Raw genomic sequence first — 17,512 nt, 5'->3', positions numbered from 1 at the left:
CACTACGTGTGCCATACGAATAATATAATGGGATGTGTGTCATTCAAACATAGACTGTCTCTGACGCCACAGTGAACTATATTAAGTAATGTTGAGATACTTGGAACACAATCCAATGTCGTTCTCTCCCATTAAAAAGCACAAGCTTAAAGTAACAAGAGTGACCTCTAGAGGAAGCCCAGCTGTCAGTGCTGCACCATTAATATAAAGCAAATCAAAACTATAGAACTGCATTAAACGGAATATCTTTAGTTATTCAATTATCTGATATTCTGAAGTTTTAAGGTCACAATATCAAATGAAATATTCTGGTTTTAAGGTCACAACATGAAATAAAACTGTTTACATATATATGTTCTACAATCCATTTAAAATAGCTAAAACCAGAGAGTATAATTTGATTTGATATTGATCTTGATTTATTTTGGTTAACCTTCAATTAAGATTGATATAAACAAGTAGCAAAGGGAATAAAAGTGAAAACACAAGCTTGTTTTTGAAGTGCTCATGGAAAGCATTTTTTAAAAACCATCTAAAAAGAGCAGAGCTCAGTCCAATTCAGGCAAGCAATCTTTAACTGCCGTTACCTTTCAAGGTTACTAAAAACATGGTCAATTTTTCTTTTAACATGGCACACTAATGGCAATTTTAAGTTGCACTTTCATGGAGTGCAAGGATATACCACAGAAACTGGGTGAACATTTTCATATTCAGTGTTATGCACAGCGCTATTTCTATTTTTTTCCAGATGTATATACTCAAACCTCATATTTTTGTTATTTAATATTATGATTAGTTTTGTGACATTTAAAAAATAAAAATAGTACTTCATGACAATGACTACAAAATTCATAAAATATGTGTTTTAGAAATGTTTCAGCTTTAGAAAAGAGTTTAAAAATATTCGATTGTTCTGGGAAAACAAGTCTAAATTGCTGTTTCAGCTTTTATCTAATTTCTGCAAAGGAATATAGTTAGCAAATAATTTGTTTTAAAGTAAACCACTTAAGGGGATATAATTGAGCAGTCCTTTATAACCCACTGTGCACTATAATCTTGAAAATTTAAGAACTTGCTGCTGCTGACAGTCATGTGAAGTGCATTTCCAAATACTCTGCATCACAAGTGCAGTCTGACAAGAAAAGATAAAATGGAATATCCTTCCTGTTTGCAACTTGTGGAACGTTTGAGACAAGATACCAAGGTTAATTAGCGAGTTTATAGGCGATATGTTTGCATATTATGAGCATGATAACATCCAACATTAACAACTCCCGTGTTCCAAAAATAATCTTGCTATTGTGTTAACAATTATCCGCCAGCAAATTTCAGATCACAGAGAGATTACAGCATGAAAAAGGGCATTGTGCATACATCGGCCCGAGGTAAAGGAAATCTACCAAGACCCACTTATTCTCTCCACATTTACTCCATGGGCTCTCCACATTATCCACATATTCTGCTTTCACTTATAAATCTCTCTTCAAATGCTAAAAATTGAATCTGCCTCCAAGCCAAGACTCCAGATGATAGTCCTAAATCCTAACAACTCATTGCTTAAAAATGTATTTCCTCATATTAGCATTTGTTCTTTTGCCACTTTCATTTTGTGTTCCTTGCTATGTGGTCCATTCAAAAATACTTGTTTCTAGCAACTTAGATGATACTGCTGATCATTGAAAAAATTATCAGATATTTCACAATATTCTCTATTGCAAAGATAACAACCAAGGTTTCTCCACGTTATCTATATACCCAATTATCTGAAATCAACTTCCTCTCTAAACCCCTCAGGTCTTTACAAAAATGTGGAAGCCAAAACTGGACATGATACTCCATTTGTAACTAACCCAGTATTTCATAAAATTTTTATCACAAGTTTTTTGCTCCTGTACTCTGATTCTATTTATAAAAATCAAGATTCTACATGTTCAATAGTCAATAGTCAATAGTCTATTTAATTGTCATTTGGACCCCTGGAGGTCCAAATGAAATGCCGTTTCTGCAGCCATACATTACACACAAATAGACCCCAGACACAACATAATTTACATTTTACATAAACATCCATCACATTGCTGTGATGGAAGGCCAAAAAAACTTATCTCTCCACTGCACTCTCCCTGCCTTCTTTTAACCACTTACACAAATCTGCCTTATTCAATACATTCTGTACCTATACCTGCAAACCTGCTCTTGTGCCCCTTTCAGAATTGGGCCTTGTGGATGATATTACCTCTTTTCAATCTCCCGACCAAACAAGAATGCATTATTGTGCCACCCGTTTTCCCACTCCATTATCCTGTTGCCACCTCCTTGAAATCGATTACTATCCACCTCACATTTACTAAGCTTCCTTGATTGGTGTCATCTGCAAAATTAACAACAGTGGCCTATACACTCGAGTCATCATTATATATTTTAAACAGAAACAATAGTCCTGGAACTAATTACTGGGGACTCAACCATACAGTTGACAGTTCAAGATGACGGCGCTGCCTTAGCAGCTGTGGCTCGCCTGCAGTCCGTCTGTTCTTTCTTTTTTGTTGTTGTTCTTTTGTCCTGTTTTAGTTAATTTTGTTTTATTAGGTTGTGTATGTGTGTGAGTGGGTGGGAAAAACATGTTTTTGGTCTCTTCCTTCGGGGGAATGCGACTTTTCTTGTCGTATTCCCTGTCTCAGTCTCCGTCTACGCCAAAGCCTAATGGCGGAGCTGGCGGCCTCGGGGCTGTGGCAGCCCTCCGGCGGCAGCGGCAACCCAACCCGACCTCAGAGCTGTAGCGACATTCCGCCGACCCGACCTGGCCTCGTAGCTGTGGCGGCGTTCTGGCGGCAGCGGCGACCCGACCTCGGAGGCTCGGCCACGAGCCCGGTGGACTCGACCGCGGGCCAGTGGACGACATCGTCGGGAGCTCTCAGGTCACAGGTTGGTGACCTGTTTTTCCGGAGCTCCCTCAACAACAGCTGCGTCCGCCGGACTGGAGGGCTGCAGCTTCTGTGGCTTCGACTGACCCGGGCCGCGGAGTTTGAACCGGCCCGTTCGCGGCACTTGGATTCAGCCGCGGGTCTGACATTACTTACCATCGCCCGGCGGGGTTACAACATCCGAAGCCTGGATCGCCTCGGCGCAGAGGGAGAACAAGGAGGGAAGAGACAAAGACTTTAAGACTTTTGCCTTCCATCGCAGTGAGGAGGTGAACTCGCTGTGGCGGATGTTAATTTGTGTTTATTGTGTGTTTTTTTCATTTTTATTATATGTATGACTGCAAGGCAACAAAATTTCGTTCAGACCGAAAGGTCTGAATGACAAATAAATGAGAAATAGATTCAATTCAATTCAATTGACTTCCATTGGGGGAAAAATAAACTTTCAAGACAAGTGTATCCTAACCATTTTTTTATTTTAAGAATGTACTTTCACTTCGAGCCTGTTGCAGGAATGCACAACCTATATTTTTGTTTACTACTGCATTTTCCTTTGATATGTTGCAATACTATTCACAATTGTAAATAATGACATTCCCAACAATAGCCAATGGTCTAAAAACATTATGGCTTTCTACCAGGCTGCATTTTCTTCTGGCCAAGGCGGCTTGACAAGAAGTACTAAGCGCAGAGATGTTGTTACCATATGCCATGCTTCTGAAGTTAGTTAGACTCAAAAATGATACATTACATGTTCAATTTTGGTACCAATTATCTGGTGAAAAAAATAACATGCACCTTTTTCAGGAGACCTCATTCTTTAACCTCCCAGCTGCAATTTTGTAGTAATGAAACACAACACAACACAACACAAGGAAAATCATGTATCTGGAACAAATTACTTAATCTTATCCAAGAAAAATATCAACTTCGAAAATGTAACAAAATACTAAATACTTGGGAACTTGCAAACACACTTTCTTTTCAAAATGGGTCATTATTACAATTCTCAGCTGTTTTTCTTAATTGCACACATTTGGATAATTTTGTATTGGATTACCATTTGCTGAGGTAACGATTTCAGCAATCATCAATAATAGGATTCTGAAATCATCTAATATGCTTAAATAACCCGAATCAGACCAGTAAATAGGTGGTTCATCACAAGGATATGGAAAATGTGGAGTCAACAATGCAAGAACCAATGGGATTTCTTGCACACTAACATAGCCTTACTCAAGTAGAATGTTTAATATATTTAGGAATGAACAGGTAGGTTCACAAACGGTCTTGATACAATTTCAAAATTTGCAATCAATTAAATAGTGTTTAACATTCAGCATGGTTACTGCTGATCATAACAGCACAAAGGCATAAACATCTGAGACTGATGAAAAAAGATTATGCATGATTCTGTTAAATCATGTACAGAAAAAAAAGCAAAAATGGGATTGAGAGATACGCAAACAATTATTATATTTTTTCAAATTAAATCTTCACTATTTGAGAGTGTTAAATTCCAAATCTATACAGGTAGTTTTGAAAGCCAGAAAGGTGGTTTTCAAACCATTCAAGTTCAACACAAAATTAAAAATTCACATTGTCAAAACATTAGGCTCCAATGCTTTCTGGCAAATTTCGTGGGCAACTTATGGGCAAGCCCCCTGGCTTAATGTCGACAGGTTTGAAATGCCAAATCTGAGAAAGTTAGAAATGCAGTGAAACCCGTGAAGGACCGACTAATTGCAGTAGCTTTCAGGTTGAATCAAACATTGAACCAAACATGTATAGCACCCATTCTCTCCAGAGATGCTGCTTGTCCCGCTGAGTTACTCCAGCATTTTGTGTCTACCTATAGATTCCAGAACCTAAACATCCACATCTGACTCAAAATAACCAAGTTTTGTTATTGGCTTGTTTTACTTTTATGTGTGTCAAGTTTAACTACATGTTAGATTTGTGTTAAAATCATACTCTTAAGGTAATAATGAACAGTATGAAATACATCTTAAAATTATTTCTATCTTGTCGTTCAATCCTATAATCTAAATAGCACCCCCGATTCCAAATGTTGGCTCTTTTTCTTACCACATAATATGATACTGTGCCTTTACTAGGGGATATTACCATCTTAATTTTTCCCCCACTCTCCCCACTCACAAATCTACTCTCCTTGAACTTATGGAACTCCATTCCACCAATATTGTCAAATAAACTGACGAGGACCATTATTGGTGCATAAACTAACCAAAGTACTCCAAAACATTGTCAGAATTCCTTTTGAACTGCACACCACTACCAAACACCTGATGCTCATTTTATCAATCACTGATCTCATCTCCTATGGAGATCTTCCTTCCATAGCCTCCAAACAGGGTCACCAATCAGACACACAGCCATTTCTCTTTTCCCCAAGACACACAAGAGTTAATGACCAAATAGCTCGTTCCTGACAAGTTACATTTATTTTCATTGTTCCTCCTTTTCTGATCTTTCCATCGACAGCTGAAACTTGGCCAATGACACCATTTCCAACTTTCAGGCACCAACTGGTATATATCCTATTCTTCTGCACCACTACCCTAACTTGGATGCTCCAAAGGCCCTTCACATTATTCTTCAACTTTCCTTTCAATAGTCCTCAGGTTGTAAAATTTCGCCTTCAGTCATTTTCCTCAAATAAATGTTTCTATGGGAATCTGTGCTAGCCCATAGCATGTCCAACCCTTATGGAAAATCCTACTCAGGCCTCAGAACTAAAATTATGACTCCTACTCTCACTCTAACTCAGAAACGTTTTAACCTTGCTGCCAATTGCCATATTTATCAAGTCTTTGTCCTCATCTTTTGCTACATCTAGCTGTTAAATGGTTTTCAACCCATTTCCACACTCACAATGCAGTTCCATCTGGGTCTGGGTCCTTGCAGTTACAGCACCAAAACAGCATTGTATACTTATCTCATCGCTTGCATTTCAAGAAATCAAACTAGCAAGGTTTCACAGTATACCTTTACAAAACAATGGTAGATATCAAACTTCACCCAGAAAACCATGTATAATTCTTAAGCATGATGAAGTACCTTGCAAGAAAATGCATTCCAATCAGCAGCCAAACAAACTACACACCAGCAAACATGCTATTCTTAGCCACCATGTACATCAACATTCTTTGAAAGCATGAAAATTATCCTTCTGCAGAAGGCACTATTGCAAAGAGAGAAGAGCTTTCCGTTTCTCTGATAGTGAAACACTGCACACCATGGTAAAAATTTATAGGAAAACAGATGTAAAACATAATCTCGGTTGACATAATAGCTTGGTTGACATCAAAGAAACTGAATAACGATCCAATGAAGCAAAGGAACCCAACAATGTTAATGGTGACTAGCTGGCATATCGATGACTTAAAAATGGCAAATTCCAAAACACACATTAATAAATGGAAACAAACAAGGGCGCAAAGAGATTAACTTTAATGACCTCTTCACAGCAGGTGAAAAATTGGAGAAAAAAAAGTCAATGATAAGAAGAGCCTTGACGTCAAATACACTGAACAGATAAAAATGTTTGGGTCAATAATGAGGAAGGGGCTGCTGAGCCTGGTCGAATCTCCGATTATGCACCTAAAGTTTTGAGAAAACTGTACATTGCTGCACGTTTGAAGCTGTAGAAAGACCCATTGTACAACCCATTTAAGGATACCCAAAATATCCACAATTTTCCACCTCTACAAACATTATAAGCTCATCACCTTGAGTTACTGGTCCAAGAAAATAACATAATCAAACACATTGGATTCAAGCCCAGATAGTCATGCACCAGCCAGGTGCTGAATCTTATGCAAGGCACTGAAAATGGATTTGAGTATATAAAAACAGAAAATGTTGGAATGATAACCCAAATAGCTTGACTATTCCTATACCTTTAACATTTCTTTGTTTTTATCCTCTAACTGGCCTCATCTCTCAACTTTAATGTCTCTTTGTTCCTGTCCTTCGTCTTTCTCCTCCGGCCTCAGTAATCGATCAACCTGATGACTTCATCAAGAGCTACCCATTAGACCCTACTTCACTCTGGACTATAAAACCCAGTTCTGATCAACAAGTATAGATATGAAATATCAATTATGTTCCCCTTTCCACAGGTCCTGGCTGGCCTGCTTAGTGCCTTCAGCATTTTTTGTTTTCATTTGAGAAATCCAACATCTGGGGGTTTTCGATGTAATAGTTTCAAACAAGTTTTTGGCAAAGATGTCCTCTGGATTTGTATTTTAAAAAAGTGAGCTACTTTAACTTTAAGCAAATTGTTTACAAATACACAGGACTAGATGTTAAAAGTCCAAAGTGCCAAATATCAAATTACTCCTGATGGTGATGGGAGCCTTCTGCACTCACCTATGCTCCTCCGATGTTGAGAAAGGCTAGGCAGACACGTCATTGGGGTTATCAAGTGGGCACCTACTTTCATCGACGTTTCACTGATTGAACCCACGACGTCTCCAGTAGGCTCAGCGGTGCATTCTGGCGTCCCAGAACCACCCCCCTCAGCATCTGTCTAGTCGGTTATTTGGGAGACCAAATGGGGTCTTTCTTCTTCAGCCAGAGCCACTGGCTACTTCGCTCTGCCACCCGTGATATTTCTTTGATGGCCTGGCGTAGGGCTTATCCGCTGATCCCCAGGTCCTTCATCAGTCTTAAGGTAGATGTTGCCACGAATCCTCGAAATCCAACCTACCGGGCAGATCTTAGCTCTCCAGCCCCGCTGTTCTGTCTCCGCTGCAAGCTCTGTATATCACAGTTTCTTTCTTTCTAAGGCTTCCTGCACAGCATCCTCCCAAGGGATTGTGAGCTGCACAAAATACACCATGCGCTAAGAGTTCGACCAGAGCACAAGATCAGGCCTCAAGTTGGTGATGGCTATCTCTGATGGAACTGTAAGCCGTTGGTCCACATCCACCAGCATCTGCCAATCCAGGGCTACCTCCAGCTGTCCAAACCTGGTCCTTGGTGGAATTTTCCATTAATGTCTCATGAAATACTAAATTCACGAAAAAAAATTAGAAATTCTGACAAAGAATGAACTTCCTGCCTCTAGGTCTCTTAAAACACACATACATTTGTTATGTCCATGCAGGCAGCCAAGAATCAGAACGATATGTTTAAATTTTGAAAATAAACGATACCACTTTAATAACTATTTATTAGAAATGTTTTGCAGACCTGGGAAGTTTTTATTATTGGCAAACCTTTTGAACCACACTTTCCAGAAACGGCATGATATACAGTCGTGAACAATTTAGTTACATAGCAATATTAGCATGTTATTGTAGTATTGAAACGATAAGGCATGTAACCTCAGCAAAGGATGAAAATTAGAAACTAGCATTTTATCTTTAATGAAATAGGTCTCAGTTCTCTTTTATGCATTATACCTAATGGAAGCGTTATTAAAAGATGATTATTTTAAAGAAGATTTTTTTTATTTAATTGCTCTCAGTGCATTTTAAAAGCTGGTTCTGCTGGAGTTTTGATAATGACCACACAAAGTGGTTAGCTATTACTTTCTAATCTATTGGTTATTTATATGAAAAAAAGTTGAAAGAGCAAGTTAATTTGCAATTACTTTAGGTTTTGCTAAGCTCCGTGGCAATGCAATTGAGATTGTCAAGTTCGGGAAGTAATCTCAAAACTTGGACTCCTTTATCCACTTATTCTGTTCACTGACAGGAACATTTTTTTAAATTAACCCAAAATGAAAGGGAAATTCAGACTATTGATATTTAAATGCATAAATTAAATTCATGCCACTGAATAAAATCTGGAAATAGGAAGCACTCTCGGTAAATTGTGCTTTAATTGGATTGGCAGTGGAGAACACGAACACATCAATCCCAATACCACTGATCTACTTAACAAACCCTCCCAGTCAGCCGTAAGGACAGAGTCAGAACCATTGGCCTCATGATTACGCCTGTGACTTTACTGACCCGATGGTAAATGGAATGAGAAATGCAAGGTTTGTGCAGTAAATGCTACGGTAATAAATAAAACTAGCTTGATGAAGAAGAAAAAGGTAAATCACCTAGAGAATGTAAGATATAAAAAAAGTGAATTTACAGGTTAGCTAAGAAAAATGAAGCCTATAGTAAAGGTAAATTAGACCATATATCCATAATAAATTGGAACAGGAGCATGTCATTCTGCTCTTTAAGCCTCCTTCACCATTCAATAAGATCACACCTGATTTGACATTCCTCAAACCCACTTTCCTACCTTTTCCCCTTAACCTACATTTCCCCGAATAGAAACTAACAATTTCAACCTTGTATGTACATCAGGTTCATGCCTCCAGAGTTGTCTTTGGCAGGGAGTTCAGAAGAGATTCTACCTCAAGAATGTTTATCTCGGTCTAAATGGATCTTCCTTATTTTGATATTACGTCCTTCTGGATTCCGACCTGAGAGGAAATACCCTCTTAGCATTTATCCTGTTCAGCCTCCTAAGAAATTTAAATGCTTGAATGAGATCATTCTTCTCAACTGCAGATTAAAATCTCATCTTTCTTCGCAGAGAAATCCTTCTATACCTGGTATCACCTCATGAAATAACATTATTCCTTGAATATGGAGGCCAAAATGCTCTGGATGTGGTCTCGTCATTACCTTGTACAGTTGCAGTAAGATTTCTTAACCTTATATCTTTTATATTGAAATAAGGGCTAATATCCTATTCGATTTCATGTCTACTTGTGTTCCTTGCTCAAGGAGTGTTAAACTCTTGTGCTGCATCTTTTTCAAGTTTTTCTCCATTTACATATTGCTGGTCTTTGAACAATTAGCTAATTATTTGACGACTGTAAATTTTCTTATTTTAACCAATTCACTAGTTCATACTGGTGGTCCTAGCACTAATTTGTATGACACTTCATTGATTAAAAGTTGCCAATCTGAAAATGTCTTGTCCTTAGAACATCAGAACAGTATAGCAGAGGAAAAGGCTCTTCGGCCTCCATTGTTTGTGCCAAACATGGTGCCAAGATAAACTAATCCACCTGCATGCGATCTATATCCTCCATTCCTTGCATATCCATGCGCCAATCTGCAAACGTCAAATACCACTATCGCATCTGTCTGCACCACCATCACCCTGACAGCATGTTCCAGGCACCCACCATCCTCTATACAAAAAGCATGCCCTGCACCTTGCCTTTAAAGTTTGCACCTTTTAGTTAAAGCTATGTCTTCTTGTCATTGGCATTTCCACCCATTCCAATTGTCTACCCTATATTTACCTCTCATAATTGTACATAGTTTTTTTAAGGTTTCCCCTTAACTTATCACATTCCAAAGAAAATAATCTACGTTTGCCATGACTTTGTTCATTGTTAACTCCTCTGGCACGACTTTGTTACCCGTAAGTATTTCCCCAGTCTCATTCAAGCCTCATTCTCTCTTCCTTCTCAGATATGTAAAGAAACTCTTCCTGTCCACTTTTGTTCTAACCACAACTTGATCTTTATGTCACTATGATTTTCAAATTCTTGCCAATTCGGAGGTTGTTCTGGCATATAAATCCCATCAGGGTGCAAGGTACATCAACATATTACAGTCATTCTTAAAGGCCACAAGCCTACCATAGTTCTTAAGTTAGTAGAAAAAGAGAATAACCCTTACAATAAGGACTCCGGATTTGTTTAACCAAACCACAGCAATAAGTAGCGTTGTCCATGAAACGTGACTGCTATCATTGATGTGCTATATATTTTTATCTTTTAACAGATGAAATCACTGGACAGTAGTCCAAATATAAACCTGATTTTCACTGCATTCAACACACACCCTATCAACGGCTGTCATCCTGGAAATGTCAATTTTAAAGATATGTTGCGGAATAGATCGAAATGCTGGAGCCTGATAGACAGTTTTAACTATCCACCAACATCTTCTGAGCAAGACCACAAACTTACTTCCTTAAATTTCGAGCCACGACGAAGAGTTTATGGCAAGGCCAGATTTATTATCCAACCCAGATTATCTCAGGTGCATGTTCCAAGGTAGATTGTCGAATGAGCTTCCTAAAATTGTAGAAAACTAAGTTTACATTGATTCATTGCAGTATTTTGCAAAGGCAGCAGGTATATTTATTTCTTTAGTGGGATGAAAGGAGAGGGGAACAAACTTTAACTTTAACTCCATAAGTCTACACTAAAAAAAAAATCATGTAATTGAATTATGTATGTAGATGTTTGGGGAGTTATTCTGTGAAAAACACATTGTATACTGTAGTCCATTGCTCTAATCCAGTTACATGAGTAATCTGACCAAGTAGTCTGCTACAGAAACAAGCAGGTCTGGGTTCTGGAATTGTGTCGGCAGATGCCATGCACCAGGAATGGTTAAGAGAAGATCAAAGACACTGGAAGGGGCTGACAGAGACCAGAAATTTGGAAGTAAGCTGGATGCAGATCTTTTTACAATCTACAAATCGCAATTTCATCAAACGTAACAAAATAGTGTTAAATAGCAAACAAAGTATATTTGTTAAAATCACTGGCAGAAATTATAATTATGTCCAAAGATAAAATTATTTGTTTTTGATAATTTAGTTGCTTTCACACGACAGATTTGAAATAAACAAATTTCACTATCTAATTTTAAATGTTTAAATTTGACCTATTTCTCTCAAGCACTGGTTCTGGGGTGATCATCCACCTCTCAATTTTCTAATTACACCAAAAGTAGATTTTTAAATTAGTTATTTTTCATCAATAAATAATCTTAATGCATATTACATAAATTCCCTTAAAGTTGTAAACTACAAGACTTGAAGATTGGAATTGTTAAATGTGTAGAGAAGGCAAACTCTCACCTGAAAGTCTTTCTCTTCCAATAGTTCTTTTCTCCATCGGATAAGGAAGGCAGCACAAACGTACAAGTGGAAGTGTGAGAATCCCTCTGGTTCAGACTACAAGACAAATACATTGTTATTTCTTCCTGCTAAAATTATTTGCTTTGTCTTTTCCTCTTCATTGTTTCCCCAACACAGATTTTAGACAAAAGGAATAAACAAAATGTTTCATTATCCTCTTGCACATCCATAGTGCTTTTGTCTAGTTCATGCAGCTAATCTTAGTAAACTGAATGGCCCATTGAACAGTAATGCCTCCATGATCAACTGTGAAATAAAAAGGAACACAAGGTCCTCAAAACAAGAACTAAGACACTCAATGCTTTTAATCTGATCAGCTACTTATTCGCAACTGGACCTACAGAAAATAGTCTTGAAAGTAATTTGAATAATAAATCACAATGATACTTCAAGAGCAACACTAACAACTTCACCTGCATTTAGTACTTGCATTGGAATCGTAAGCTTACTCAACATCACCAGGATTCTTATTTATGAGTAAAGCAAAGTCAGGATCGTAAACAATTATGAGCTTTACATAACTGACAAATAATGTTAAACCATCAAGTGAATAAATAGCTAAGACAAGATAGAGATCTTGATCAAATCAGCATTACATTTTTTTTTAATGTATTTGTGAACATTTAATGGTTCTACTAACTAAATGGTGTTACCTGAGAAAAATTAGGAAATAAACATAAAATTACTGAAATATGGTAAAAGCAGCCTCAAATGTATATTGAATCATAAACAGATGCATTCTTAACATGCAACTTTTCAGGCCGAAACGTTGCCTATTTCCTTTGCTCCATAGATGCTGCCTCACCCTCTGAGTTTCTCCAGCACTTTTGTCTACCTTCGATTTTCCAGCATCTGCAGTTCCTTCTTAAACATGCATTCTTAACATGTAAGGTTTAACAATGCTTTGAAGTGGAGATAAATATTCATTTGGGGTGGAAAACAAAAGAATGGAACACTGACGACTACTTTTGCATCCAAGAACAGAACTGTGAGGCAGTTGGATTTTATTTGCTCTTCAAACAATGATTTTGAACCAGTCTCATTTGTCATTATCAATTAGTACCCTGTACCAGCTTGTACAATCCGAACATAAAAATGAACAATGCAAAAGGAAATGAAAACAGATGACTGACAAGTTTGATCAAATGTGCTGTAAGATCCTTGAATTTTGCTCTGCACAAATCATTTTATTACATGGTAATAAAATAAATTATCAGATATTTAACAAGAAGTTTCTTAAACAAGGAGGAAGAAAGAGGATTTAATATATCATCTAAATAATAGTAAACTACAAGGAAAATTGCCAAATCAGCAACCTAACCCGATCCCTTCATAATGAAGCACTGGCCAAGATTATGCATCAGCGTATAAAAGATTCAGCATGTGGATAAGGATATTCTCCAATTTTCACAGATGTACTATAGGAAGTATTCTGATGGAGTGCACCACAGCCTTATGAAAACTGCTCTGCTCTTGACTTTCAGAGCCTGCAGAGAGTGGTAAACAAAACTCAGTCCACCAGAGGCTCATCATTTCCTTCCAAAGATTTGTTCTAATAATTGCTAGATTCACAAACATAGAAGTCAAATTAATCCAATCAAATAGACTACAACTATACAAAAGGTCAATGTGTATCTGAAAAGGAATGAGACAGCTCACATTCTTATGGGAAACTGAGGGAAATCATTCTTAAGAATATTAATGTAAAACACAATTAGAAAACAATTCCATGGTAGTGCAAGAGGTGGTCCATTGTACTCCTTAATGAGGTAGGATATGGGTTGTGCAGGTCAGCTCAAGAACCTGATGGTTGTAGGAAAGTAGCTGTTCCTGAACCTGGTCGTGTGGTTCAGGACCAGGCTCAGGAACAGATACTTTCCTACAACCATCAGGTTTCTGACCCTCCTGCCCAACAGTGGCAGCAAGAGGAGGGCATGGTGGGGATCCTTGATCAAGGATGTCACCTCCTTGAGGCAACAACTCGTCGATGTTTTCAAAAAGCTGTGGAAGATTTAAATTATTAAATTTAATACTAAAAAGAGAGGCAGTGTACCCACAAAGATGAAACCGACCGGTTCATGAAATATGCATTGGATTCAGTTACAAAGTGTTTGTTACCAAAGATACGTAAAAAGCTAGTTTTAGAACCTCAGCAGTACCTTCATCTTTCAACAAAATAAAACCTTCCAGCATTGCCCATATTCCGAGAATAAACATATAACTTTAGTATCTATGCTTCTGCAAGAAACGTTTTAGTAGACTAGTTTCCATTTAAATCACACACTGAGTTTCATTCTGAAGGTCTGAAAATCATAGAATATTCAAAGCTTCTACTAAATGGCTGATAGCACAAAGATTCTCTGATGACTAAAGCACCAATTAGATCATAAAGAAGCAAGTAATAAAAAAAATGAGTAGCTGCTTACGTGGTTTAACAGAAAAAACTAAAAAATCTTCGCAAATGAAGCTCATGCAAACCCCCCTACAGATATTGGGAACTTTTTTTAAAGAACATCGATCCCAAATCTTTTCCAAAATTCAATGGTTAAGATCATAATGTGAACATGAATTCAGAAAATAAAAATAAATCATATACTAGGCTTTCTGCACAAAGGTTAGTGCTGACATTCGACAGATTCGATGGGATAATGCCAACACTGCCAGCATTAAGAATAATTATTTTTATAACTGTTCAGAACATTGGGATTTCCCTCTACTTGCATTCAAATACAGTATTGGTAAGAGTGATTTGCTGTTGGTCAGCAGACTGTGCTAACACTCTATGCCTCTCTCAACCAGAGAAGGGATAGAAAGGCTGAGATGTGATGGAAATGGAACATATGTCAACTCTTTAGTCAGAGGGTGGTGAATCTGTGGAATCCATTGCCAGACGGCTGTGGAGGCCAAGTCAATGGATATTTTTAGGGTGGAGATCTACAGATTCTTGATTAGTGAGGGTGTCATGGGTTATGGGGCGAAGGCAGGAGAATGGGGTTGAGAGGGAAAAATATATCAGCCATGATTGAATGGCAGAGTAGACTTTATGGGCCAAATTGCTTAATTCTGCTCCTATGAACTGTGGAGTGGAAATCATGGTTAAGTTATAAGAAAAGGATCATGGAAGTACTGTTTTCTGCACCGTCCTATAAAAAAAAACAATTTCATTCATCCATCTTCCCCACCTCCATATCTCCACCATGTTTTCTGATGGTGACAACTTAGACACAAGGTGCCTTCTTTTTCTTGAGCCATGTTTTTCTTCCATTATAACCAATACTTTTTTTCCAACCATATCTGGTCCAATTCCTGAGAGTCAGAGTGGGCCATCATACATCCACGGCCCTCAGCCTCAGTACCGGCTCTCCACAGGGCTGCGTACTGAGCCCCCTGCTCTACACCATCTACACACATGACTGCACCCCCGCCCACCACAGCAACACCATTGTCAAATTTGCGGATGACACTACGGTGGTGGGACTCATCTCCGGGGGGGACGAGTACGCCTACCGGGATGAGGCGGAGCAGCTGACAGTGTGGTGTGGAGAAAATAACCTGCTCCTCAACACCTTAAAGACAAAGGAATTAATAATAGACTTCAGGAAGAATAAAACGGACATGGTACCATTGACTATCAGAGGGGACTGTGTGGAGAGGGTGGCGGATTTCCGCTTCCTGGGAATCCATATTGAGGAGGACCTGACGTGGAGCGTGAACACCACTGCGCTGCTGAAAAAGGTCCAGCAGAGACTGCACTTCCTGAGGGTGCTCAGGAAGAATAACATCACTCAGAGACTGCTGCTGTCCTTTTATCGGTGCTCCATTGAGAGCATACTAACATACTGTGTATGCGTGTGGTACACCAGCTGCACAGCGGCTCAGAGGAAAGCGCTCCAGAGGGCCATTGACAACGCCCAGAGGATTGTCGGCTGCCCTCTCCTTACCTTGGAGGACTTACACAGTTCCCGCTGCACCAAAAAATCCCAGAGTATCATAAAGGACATTTCCCACCCCGGACACTCCCTGTTTGAACTGTTGCCGTCAGGCAGACGGTACAGATCTACAAGGACAAGGACGAACAGACTAAAAAACAGTTTTTACCCCACTGCTATAAAAGCACTAAATGTAGCCGCCAAGTAAAAGAGGGGCCAGACATACTAAGGGAATGTGGTACACTGTAAAATCGACAGAAGGATGGAGGGTTGGGTGTTTATGCGTGCTATTTTCGTGATATTTATTTTAGTTGTTTATCTTTTAATATTTTATCTTGTATGTATCGTTAGCTTTTAGAAAGGTTTGAATGGTGCACTGACTGGCTGACATTTTTAAATTTTGTTGTACATGGTTCATGTTACAATGACAATAAAGAAACTATTCTACTATTTATGCTCCTTGGTTTCTCTTGTCATTACTGCCACATCACCAACTTCTGCGTTCACTGGATCAATCTCTGTACTGTTCTTTGCCTTCACCAACATTCTACCACAATATTATTTACCCCCCCTTTTAGAAGGGATCATTTTCTACACGGTTTCGTAGTTTACTATTCCATCTCTAGCAACCTCCCACCTCCTTTGCATGCATCTCTGCCCTGTCACTGCTTGCATTCCAACTATCCGGGGATAGAAAAATATACTCGAGGGAAACAGCAATTCAATTGTTTGTCACTTTTAATTCCCCATCCTACTTCCATTGTGTCCTCTCTTCTTCCAACTAGCTATATCACAATGCACAGGACCAAATAATGTCAAATAACTTGTCCATCTCATAATTGAGCATTTTGTTTTGATGAAAGATGACCCACAACACAAAAAGTGTTTTTATTTCTTCTCCATTGGTGCTGACCGAGTAATGTTTGAGTAGCCATTAATCATTTTGCATCACAATATTCAACATTTTTTCTTTCCACTCCTTTTCATTCATTTTCTACTTGCATTTCTTCCAGACAGATCAACTATGATTAATAAGCTCCTAGTCACCTTCTCTTGCTCGTGTCATTCATATCTGTGCCAAGCATGAGGTGATACAAGCTACGCTCTCCCATCCATTTAGGCCAGCTAAAAGCTCTACAATTTAAGATGGGTTATAAGCTTTAAAAGTTAAAATTATCAAGTTAATTTTATTCTGAAATCACCAATTGATTCTGTAATCTGTACTTTTTAATAATTAATAGAATTTTTAAAAGGCACCACAGTGGTTTGGAGTTCTTTTAACTTTAAGAACTGCTTGCTTGTCGTGTTTGATTAAATTTTCCAATTATTCTTAATGTCTCTAGCATTTTGTTGTGATCATTCTAGTATATTTTTGGGTTAACCACCACCTGCTTCCTTCCGGCACAGGGAGGATGTCTTAAGACGGGGAATTTTCAGGAAGTTTGCACTCTGTTAATGGTATCCAGATGTTTTCCAGGGGCAGAGTGTACTCATCAGAAAGTTCAAAAGGTAAATGAATAATTTTAAAGTTACGATCTAAAATGATTATAAAGAATTTATGTCTGGACTGAACTTTATGGGATGAAGGGTCTGTTCCTGTGCAGTATTGTTTAATGTTTCAACAGCATTTTCTGTTCTTAATGAAACAGAAATGCCGTGTCTTCCGGGTGAATGGAAATTGCAGTATTTATTGAATGCAAAATATTTATTTACTCATCTCAGCCGTATAAG

General features: G+C 38.3%; 1 protein-coding gene across 1 annotated transcript in view; it reads right to left on the bottom strand.

Moving 5' to 3' along the window:
- tbc1d22a (TBC1 domain family, member 22a) overlaps window positions 1–17,512 on the bottom strand; it is a 170,861-nt gene that overhangs the window by 38,157 nt on the left and 115,192 nt on the right. Inside the window, 1 exon segment of the mRNA XM_055653036.1 lies at window positions 11,793–11,888. Coding sequence (XP_055509011.1) covers window positions 11,793–11,888 — 96 coding nt within the window.

This window comes from Leucoraja erinacea, chromosome 22, assembly GCF_028641065.1.
Source record: "Leucoraja erinacea ecotype New England chromosome 22, Leri_hhj_1, whole genome shotgun sequence".
Classification (NCBI taxonomy): Eukaryota; Metazoa; Chordata; class Chondrichthyes; order Rajiformes; family Rajidae; genus Leucoraja; species Leucoraja erinaceus.
Note: the sequence above shows the minus strand (reverse complement) of the source record. Positions and strands in the feature narration are given on the sequence as shown.